The sequence below is a fragment of the Mus pahari genome, unplaced genomic scaffold, assembly GCF_900095145.1.
Source record: "Mus pahari unplaced genomic scaffold, PAHARI_EIJ_v1.1 scaffold_11277_1, whole genome shotgun sequence".
NCBI classification, from domain to species: Eukaryota; Metazoa; Chordata; class Mammalia; order Rodentia; family Muridae; genus Mus; species Mus pahari.
Window position 1 is genome coordinate 1,109 of NW_018391723.1, and position 10,560 is coordinate 11,668.

Genomic DNA, 10,560 nt, shown 5'->3' on the forward strand with positions numbered 1-10,560 from the left:
GAAGGGGAAACCAAGAAAGGGTATAACATTTGAAATGTAAATAAAAAAATATTCAATAAAAATAAGCATTAAATCTAAACATATTTCTCAGAATATATGCAAATAATCATGAAAAGAATTTGAAAAATATTTAATATCATTAATCATAAAGAAAGTGCAAATCACAGTAGAATATCACCTCACCAAGATATGAAGGACAATTATCAAAAAGACAAAAGAGATACTTACCCAGCACAAAAAATGTCATGATCATGAAAGCAGATTACCCATAGCAAGGTTTATACATTGCACTCAAAATGTGCTGACTCACTGGGATTTCTCCAACTGCTGGGAAATTTTGTGGTAATGAGGAGACTGATTTTGTGCTCTTCTAATCGGGGGAGGGGAACAAATTAAAGATAACAAGTGTGTGTGTGTGTGTGTGTGTGTGTGTGTGTGTGTGTGTGTGTGTAGAGCAAAGGGAACCCTTGCACACCACTGGTTATAAATAAATTAGGACAGCTATTAGGGAAAACAGTATGAATGTTCTTTTAAAAATGTGTTGGAGCTGGGCGGTAGTGGCGCACGTCTTTAATCCCAGCACTTAGGAGGCAGAGGCAGGAAGATTTCTGAGTTCGAGGCCAGCCTGGTCTACAAAGTGAGTTCCAGGACAGCCAGGGCTATACAGAAAAACCCCGTCTCGAAAAACAAACAAATAAATAAATAAATAAATAAATTTTACAAATGTTGGAAATGGAGGGACAAATATGATACTTTGTTATCTGCACAAAAAGTATAGGATTAAATTTTGTGTCTTTTAAAAAATAAATAGCAATAAATGCACATGCATATGCCTGAATAATATTTGCATGTTTGAGCATGGAAACCCATAAACAATTATTCAAATTTTATTTACTTTTAGTATTTTTCTAGATTTAATAAAAATTAATTAGATTTGCAATTGTAATGGCAGAGAGATTTTTATATTAATAGGAGAGTGGTTGGTATAATGAAAAAATGGAACACATTACTCTCCTGTCCGTTTCTGTGTGCGCTCCTCTAACAGACAGTGTGGTGAAACCAGTGCCGCGTCTACGCAGAGAATTACAGTAACTCGGTTTTCGGTGATGAGTCAGAGTGCGTGGTGCTGATGCTGCTGCCATTTCATCACCTTTGCGAGCTGCATCCATCCCTTCGTTCCCCCAGCGCCTGGGCCTACCTTGCTTCAGGCTACCAGGCCAGTGTGATGTTCTCGCAGCCGATCTAGAAACGGGTTGATCTGCGCTAAGGCCTTGGTGGGGCGCCCCCTTCCGCCTCCCCAGGCCCGGGCTGAAGAGTCCTGCCAGGCCACTGCCATGGAGGCCATCTGGCTGTACCAGTTCCGGCTCATTGTCATCGGCGATTCCACGGTGGGCAAGTCCTGCCTGATCCGCCGCTTCACCGAGGGCCGCTTTGCTCAGGTTTCAGATCCCACCGTGGGGGTAGATTTTTTCTCCCGCTTGGTGGAGATCGAGCCAGGAAAACGCATCAAGCTCCAGATCTGGGATACAGCGGGTCAAGAGAGGTTCAGGTGGGAGTGCACCACGGGCCCGCGCGAGCAGTGGGAGGGTCTTTGGGGCTTATTCAACCCTTGGGGAAAGAGGACTTCCCGGTTCTTTTCGCGGTGCTGCCAGGGTGACAAGCAAGGGTCTGTCTGGGGCTTCTCAAGCTCGCTTTGAGCTACCTTTGAGTTTGATGCAGGGAAAGAACCGCCCAGGCAGGGGAAGGCCATTCATTATCACATTATTTGAACCACAACTCCATCAATCTGCTTTTTAGTAGCTAATAAATAACTTGAAATTGATCACTATATAATTCATCAAAATCAGACCCTATGATTCATAGTTTAAAAAATCCAAGTCATTTTAACATAACTGAAAGCTATAGGTAGGTAGAGTAGATAGATGTATTTTGACTTCTTTCTATATATCCATTTATATTTGGGGGGAAGAAAAGAAAGAGGAAGAGACAGAGACACAGAGAGAATGAATATGTCCTAATATGAAGGAAATGGAGACTGATTAATTGACTCTGTATTGTAATCATCATACAGTCAGTTGCCAGAGGGTGGAATTATTTCTGAAGAAATAGTATGAGGTTACTCACATAAGAGAATCCCATATAAAGTAAATAGACAGAGCCCCTGTCTTCTTGGAACTTGAGTACTAGCATGGTCAGAAGAAACAGATACAAAGGCAACACACAAAAGAGTATTTTCTTGTTTGTATTTATATGCCACTCCCTACTGTACCACTGGGCACATAATCATTCAGCATGTTTATTTTCCTTTCACAATCCTTTGCTCTTCCTTTGTAGTATTTATTTGTAATTTCACGTATGAATACAGAGGAGAGACGTTTAACTGGAGAAGATAGGAAATGCCCAGAATGGGGAACAGCATAAATAAAACATAAGTGACAGAAAACAAACTAATAAAAACTTTGTAGAGAGAAGTTTGAACTAAAGTAAGATAGAATAGGAGGAACCACAGCAAAAGGACTCAGTACCCTATATTTATAAACACTGACTCATTCTCCACTGAACATTAGTTGAACACAGAAGATACTAGTTAGCTAATTGAAGATGGGTATGGATAATAAATAATTACAAACTTAAGTGGCCTCTAACTTCCCACTTGTCCAAAGCTCTGGCAAATACTTTATACAAGTTCTCATGAATAAAGAAAGGTCTCTTATATATGTTTGGTGGGATCTCTGTATGAACAGCTTGTTCATATTTACTATTATGTATTATATAGTATTGATTTGTAGGACTACTTTACAGATTACCCCAACACCAACAGTGGTGGCATAGGCATATAATTCCAGCCCTCTGAAGGCTGAGGCAAGAGAATGATAAGTAGTTGAAGGCCAGCCTGGACTTCTGTCTAATAAAAAGAACATTAACCCTTTTATGTCATGTATGTTGTGAGCTATTTCACTAGTATGTCATTTGTATTTTTATGTTTTTTTTTTTAATTTAGGGTCGGTGTCTAGTTCTATGTAACTTTACACTATGATTAAAATACTTTGATATCTTCTGTGCTAAATACAAACCACTAATGCATAAATATATTCTAGAGCTTTGATACACAGCTCATTGATTTCTCAAATCAACATTTTTCACAAATTGGAACATTTTCCAATACAATTATCATTCCCCATTAATCTCCAAACATAAATAAATTAGGAATATCCGTTCCCCAGGGCTAATATCCTGATATGGGTAGGCCTTACAAATAAGTTCTAGTGACTTGAACTTATTTGTAAGGCCTACCCATATCAGCTTCTAGCTTGGGCTGTAATTCCCTAGACATTTCCCCCCACATTAACACTGAGCCATTTTCCCATACATTTTCAGCTATAGAGCTCTTCATTATTTATCATATCCTCTCAAGAAGACAGAAATCCTAAAAATAGATTTCAAAAATTGCAGTAGGCTAAAGCAAGTGATTATATAGGCAAATTGTTCTACATTCTTTCATGAGATCCTACATTCTTAAGCAAAACATCATAATATATGTTTATAATGAGGTGATGTTTCTTCTGTTTGAGAAGTACAATAAATGTACAAGTAGGCTAAAATAACCTAATTACATGATTCAAAATAATAATATAACTTCATTGGAACACTTTCACTATTTTGGCAGATTCTCCCAGCTCGTGCCTCCTCAGTCAGCCTCTTTGAATTTTCTCAGTGAATAGAGATGGTAGGATTTTCTCCAGAACAATATTAAATATGTTGTTTTATTTTATTTTAAAGATTTATTTATTATATGTAAGTACACTGTAGCTGTCTTCAGACACTCCAGAAGAGGGAGTCAGATCTTGTTAAGGATGGTTGTGAGCCACCATGTGGTTGCTGCGATTTGAATGCTGCACCTTTGGAAGAGCAGTCAGGTGCTCTTACACACTGAGCCATCTCACCAGCCCGTTGTTTTATTTTATGTGTATGGAGTTTTGCCTACATATATGTTTGTGAACCACATGAGTGCCTGGTGATTATGGAGGCCAAGAGAGGATGTCAGAGCCTCAGAAGCTGGAATTAAAGACAGTTGTGAGCTGCCATGTGTGTGCTGGAAATTAAGTTCAGGTCCTCTGGGAGAGCAAATAGCACTCTTGACTACTGAACCATTTCTCTAGCCCTCCCTCAGAACATTTTACCATCCCCATTTTCCCATTCTCATTCCCACATGGCTTAGGAAATGCAAAACAAGATTGTCTTTTTCCTCACAGAAGTGATTGATGACCCCTGATAGAAAAAAATTAGCAATAACGGGAACAAACAAACACAAAACAAGTTAATGATAAATAGAAAAATAAAATATTTTGTAAGATATTTTCAGGGGTTATCAATTATAATAAATTCAAGGGAAAACACCTGAAAGTTCATGAGCATTCTTAACATTTTACTCAGTTGAAAACTTGTCATTATTGTTATAGATTGCATTTGTATTTACTAAAGAACTGTCAGTAGTCAGGAACACTAGAATACACTGAGTTTGTTGGAGTGAAGGAGTTTGAGCACGAACTTTATTCTTTACTTCTTTCTTGTGTTTTAGATCCATCACTCGCGCCTACTACAGGAATTCAGTAGGTGGTCTTCTCTTATTTGACATTACCAACCGCAGGTCCTTCCAGAATGTCCATGAGTGGTTAGAAGAAACCAAAGTACACGTTCAGCCCTACCAAATTGTATTTGTTCTGGTGGGTCACAAGTGTGACCTGGATACACAGAGGCAAGTGACTCGCCACGAGGCCGAGAAACTGGCTGCTGCATACGGCATGAAGTACATTGAGACGTCAGCCCGAGATGCCATTAATGTGGAGAAAGCCTTCACAGACCTGACAAGAGACATATATGAGCTGGTTAAAAGGGGGGAGATTACAATCCAGGAGGGTTGGGAAGGGGTGAAGAGTGGATTTGTACCAAATGTTGTTCATTCTTCAGAAGAGGTTATCAAATCAGACAGGAGATGTTTGTGCTAGTTAACCCTTCCATTTTCAAAACATACTCTCCCACTTGAACTTAAAAGTTATCAAAATAAATAGAATCCTTATGTGACTGAAGAGAACTCAATGTTTGGATAATAAATGAGCCTTCTTCCTAGGCCTGGATCTCTGACAGGCTCATGTGTGGGTAGATAGGGAGCCTGGGTGCTGTGACTGAGGGTCTAAATTTCTGACAGGGGCTGGACCAGACATTGTTTTGTGGGCCAGGCTCAACAATGGCTGCTCTGTGTGCCCTTTGTGGACCACATATTAAGGCTCTGGGTATTTGAAAGTTAGGTTCCAGGAAAACACCTACAGACAGATAAACAGTTCCTTGGTACTACAACTTTTCAGACATCGTGACCATAAAGAAACATAGAAAGAAATCAAGTATCAATTGGGAACAATTAAGATAACGGAAATAAAGAGTATGGTATCAACTTATTCAATGATAATACCATGCCAGATGTGTGCTGGGTTTTATACAAACACACCAAGCCACTTCTAACAGTTCAACTGTAAAATGAAAAGCCCATATGAATCAGCTATTTGGTAAAGCCCTTTCAAGGTCTAGTATTCTAGTAAAACTGCTGTGAATATGAAAAGGGAAGTCATTCACTTATTGTTGTTATCACATTTGAGAAAAGTGTACGCTCGCATGATAAAGTTGCCAACTATGTGAAAGAAATTCTTCCATGTAAAATGATCATGTAAGGAGAAAAAGGAAACACTGTAACTCAAAGGCCACATTATTTCCCCTCTAACTATACCTGGACTTTCACTGCATCAGGGAACCATAATCTGGAAGTAAGTATACTGCTTGCTTCTTCAGATACCTGACAACAACAGCACAGAGATTGTCAACAAACAAAAACAAAAACAAAAAACCTAAGTCAAGCCCTTGGTCATTGGTTCTATGCTGAGTATTGGCCCAACACATAGTCTTGGAACCCTTAAAAGTTCTTCATATTAATTTATTTCACTTATTTGATCACCATAATAGGACTGTGAGATTTTTTACCCCATTTTACATAATAAGAAAGCAAGAACCAAGCCTACCTGATACCTAGCTTTTTTCACTGGATCATTATTCATATGAATATGTGATTAATTTATTAACCTTTGGAGACATGTGACAACAAATGTTCTCTACATGATAGAATATGTTTTCCTTGTTATTTTACAGCTCAGCTATAATCTTGCAGGAATCTAGTAATGAATAAAAGGTAAAGCCCACTCAGGTATTATTGACAAGAGGGCATTAAATAAGGGATTAACTGCACAAATGAAAACACATTAAAATTGTGTGGGTTATAAATGTTCTTCTCACAAACACTATGAATATTTTATTAAAAGGAACCAAATACAACAATGGGAGTGAGATGGGGATAAAGTACTCACCTCACAATGACCTTGACTACCTGTCTGCTATGTACCTACATTGGGCTCCTGTCTACCCGAGAGAGTCAGTTCTTAATTCTCAGGTGAACAGACAGCTAATCACATCAGCAAATTAGAATGGCTGACATGAAAAATTCATTATCTTCTTAAAAAGAAGTGATGCTTTAAATTTCTTTTTGGATTGCAGCCAGTTCAGCTAGGCAAAAGCCATACTTTTCACAGCAAGAAAACTATTCTGGTTAGAGTCAAGTTTCTCATATATACATTGTGGTAGAAAGAATGGCAAAATATATTTGCAATATCCTGTTCGAGTTCAGAATGAATATGTGTGAATCAGGAAATCTGGGAATTTGTTTCAGCTAAAATAAACCAAATAATAAAAATTATGAAAGGTTGTTTTGCCACCTTTGCTCCAACTTGTATAAACAAGTCATATTAGACCATTTCACATCATCAACTGCAGATAAATGATCATTCATCCTATAATCATTTCACGTATTTTAAATTGCCAGATTCTTGGTTGTAGAAGGCAAATACAACCTTTTTTGTGGGTTAACACAAAATTTCAACAATGATACTCATGTCTAGATTGTTCTAAAACCCAGGATTATCCAGTGGATAAATAAGAGTTGATTAGATTCTTGTTGACTCAAGGGAGCAGGGGTAGAAATAAAACATGTCTACAGTTTTCTTGACTAAAATACATTATATACTTTGCCATTCCTGGCTTTTAAAAGTGGGTTTCAAAGTACCCAGCATAGATGCAGCAGAGGTGGCTGAATTTGACTGCTTTCATAAGTTCTAGAAAAATCTCAAAAATCATTTTAGTAGAATTCAGTGCTATTGTCACTGCAATAAGTGGGTTTTAGACAATAAATGTGAAAAATCAGGTGTTCATAAAATACTAAGGATAATGCTTTAGAAGCTATTTTACTACATAGGTAAAGAAAAGATTAACTGTAACAATGATCACAACTGCATGTTGGATTAGATTGTCTTATATTCCAGAACAAATGTACTGTATACTTTGCCTCAATTTGTTGTACACTGTAATGAAATGTGAAAAATTCTTTATTTAGCTGTATGTGAATGAAAATATGCTTGTATTTAGTAAAATGGTTGATCATGTGACTGAGAGATTCCATATGTGTGTTGTAGCTATTTCTAGAATGTGTCCCTTCATTGTTGCAAACAAGGATACCAGTAAGATACCAATCCCATACTGTAGTGTATACCAATAGGATATGACATACTTTGCATAAACATAGTGAGAAGTATCTGAAAGCCAAAAAGAGGACACAATTTCTTAAAGGTATATGATTTTCATGTTGAAAATCACAGAAATCTCATTACTTCATTTTTAGCCCAAACCACTATGTAAAAAGTTGGTTGTGTGAAGCCTAAAACTTCAGCATTGTAATTTTTAATCAAGATTTATAATTCTTTCACCAGGCAAGTAGTTAATTATAACTACTGTCTTTACTGGAATGTCTTTTCCATGCTAAATTTCCTTGGGTGTTTTGTTTTGTTTGTTAGTTGGTTGGTTGTTGTGTTTTTCAAATCTGACTGTGTCATACTCGCATGCATGGGACCCAGACTGGAATGCAGTCATCAAGTACACTTTCCAAGGTGGATAGTGCACATCTGAAAGAAATATAAGAGAAATTCTGAATCTAGGCATACACAGACTAAGTACTGCCTTATCATTTTTGCAGGCTTAAGTAAATTAAGGGGAGGGGTGAGAAAAGAAGAAAGAGAAATTAACTATGAAGCTGCATTTCATAGAGCTTTCCACACCTTTAAATTTTATCTAGGCTTAATCATCTTTTTTTTATATTAATTCCCTTGGTGACCCCAGCCATTCTGTGGTTTTAAAAGTTCTCTGTGAGCCACTAAGCCCTGTACTGATATGTTGAGCTCATCTATTACCCATGGACTCCAGACTTTCATAACCAACTACTTACCTGTCATTTCAATTTGATTGTCCATTAGAATGACAAATTTAACATGTCCTGAATTTAATCAAGCTCCTGAAGGTAATGTTAACTTTCTCCAAAGCATTCCTGCCTAAAAGCTTAAAGTCATTCTTTCCTTCTCTTTCTTACTCCACATTTGATCTATCTGAAAATTATGTTGGCAGAAGAATATGACAAGAATTTGACAGCTTTTTAACACCTTTAATGTGTTAACGCTGCTGTTGTCCACTGTCACTTATCGCCTGAGTTATTGTGATAAAACTGGTCTTCCTACAGTCATTCTTGCTACCCCTTCCCTACCAGTCTATTATCCATACAGCCCAAGGGAGTCTGATAATACATGAGTTAAAACAGACACTTACTTATAATTTTCCTGTGCTTATCAATTTCGTTCAGCTTAAAACACAAAGTCCTTCAAATAGTCTGCAGAAGAATCCTTAAAAATGAATTCCATCCTGTCACCTCTGCAACCTCATTTCTTACATCTGACTTCTTGTTCATCTCAGTTTCCTTTCTTGTTCTTTATTTTAATTGTGTGTGTGTGTGTGTGTGTGTGTGTGTGTGTGTGTGTGTGTGTTCTGTTCCTCAGAAGCCAAAAGTCTACAGATGACATGAACCTAGAGTTACAGGCAGTTAAGATCCACAAGATAAGGGGACTGAATTCAGGTCCTCAACAAGAGCAGTATGTTTTCTTAATCTCCCCAGCTCCTCCTTTTTCATTCTTCAAACATGCCAAGAGTATTCCTACCTCAGGGCTTTTGTGCATGCTCTACCCTTGCTCCTAATTGTTTTCTGAGATAGCTTTATGGATTGCTTTTCACATCCATCAAGTTATAGAGTCAGAAGCTTCCAAAATCTTTGAATAGCTAACAGATACTAGGGAACACATGCCTCCAAACATCATTGCTGATAGACAGCCCAAGGCCCTGCTCTTTAACCTTGCCTGAGGAACAACAAAGATTCTGGGATGCCTAAAGGGGGGAAAAAAACTAGAGAACTGGTTCTCAACCTATGGGTCAAAACCCATTTGGGAGTTGAACGATTCACAGGGTTGCATATCAGATATCCTACATATCAGATATTTACATTACAGTTCATAACAATAGTAAAATTTCAGTTATGAAGTAGCAATGAAAATAATTTTATGGTTGGGGATCACCACAAAATAAGAACTTTATTAAAAGGTGAGGGGCATTAGGAAGGTTGAGAACCACTGACATAAAAGGAGATCATGGAAATCCTGGAGATATATTTCACAGAAAAGGAGTAGGTGATAATGTCATAATGCAGCAGTGGGTTTAGGTAAACAATGAAAAAAATTGTAGTCATAGGATTTGTTGGTAGAACTGCTTCTGCATTCACTAAGCTTCTCAGGAAGCTGTGTGGAAAAACAATACTGATCCTCTACTCTTCAAAATCTCTCCTTACCAGACAATCCAATCCACTCCCATAATTTCAACTACTCCCTGCTTTGCAAAGTAATTCAGGCCATCTTTTAAGCATCAAACCAATGTAGTTAATTTGCTTAAGATATACAGATATAAATTCCTCAAACTCAGAACCATTTTCCTCCATCTTCATTGCTATCACCATTGTCCAAGCTACTATTGACTCTCACCTGAACTACTTCAATTATCTTACCCTTCTCCCTACTTATTCACATATCCATAACACATTCCCAAAATGTGTAGAGTTATCATACCATAACAGATCAAGTCATTCTTCATCCAAATTAGAATTTACCCATGATTTCTCATCACATTTGAACAAAATTGAAATAAATCTTACATTTCTTGACATAACTACAAGACTCTCCATCATCTGATCTGTCTGGCTGTGAGTTATATAAAAATAATAATCATACTTTCTTCACCAATGGCCTTGGTCCCTCCTGATAACACACACATGATTCTGTTCTGTAGCCTCTGGAATTCTCTGATTACAAGATCTGTTTGTCACTGTCTCCCATAAGGCCTGTTTAAACTTTTGTTACAACTTTAAGCAATCAACCATGGCCCACTACCAATTTATCGATATAGGTCTTTGTTTCTCTTCTTCCTTTTCTTGGCTCTTGTAGTCAACTACATTTAATTACCAATTCCTAAAGAAAGTGTTTTTGTTTATTTCATTAGAGATTTTTAAAATCTTCTCTTCCAAGACAAATATAAGTTCAA

The 10,560-nt window shown here is 37.4% G+C and overlaps 1 protein-coding gene and 1 long non-coding RNA gene across 2 annotated transcripts; one reads left to right on the forward strand and one right to left on the reverse strand.

The window, feature by feature from the left end:
• Positions 1 to 1,228: 1,228 nt before the first annotated feature.
• Positions 1,229 to 7,576, forward strand: Rab39b (RAB39B, member RAS oncogene family). The gene is made up of 2 exons (XM_021188921.2): positions 1,229 to 1,549; positions 4,580 to 7,576. The coding sequence occupies exons 1-2, from the start codon at positions 1,335 to 1,337 to the stop codon at positions 5,004 to 5,006; spliced, it is 642 nt and encodes a 213-aa protein (XP_021044580.1). The 5' UTR covers positions 1,229 to 1,334; the 3' UTR covers positions 5,007 to 7,576.
• Positions 4,319 to 6,142, reverse strand: LOC110314672. The gene is made up of 2 exons (XR_002380183.1): positions 5,780 to 6,142; positions 4,319 to 4,862 (listed from the first exon to the last, which is right to left on the reverse strand). It is a non-coding gene; the product is annotated as an uncharacterized LOC110314672 (long non-coding RNA).
• Positions 7,577 to 10,560: the final 2,984 nt, after the last annotated feature.

Coding starts and splice junctions, on each gene's coding strand:
- Rab39b (XM_021188921.2), top strand. CDS start 1,335: ATGGAGGCCATCTGGCTGTACCAGTTCCGGCTCATTGTCATCGGCGAT. Junction 1,550..4,579: donor GCGGGTCAAGAGAGGTTCAG/GTGGGAGTGCAC, acceptor CTTGTGTTTTAG/ATCCATCACTCGCGCCTACT.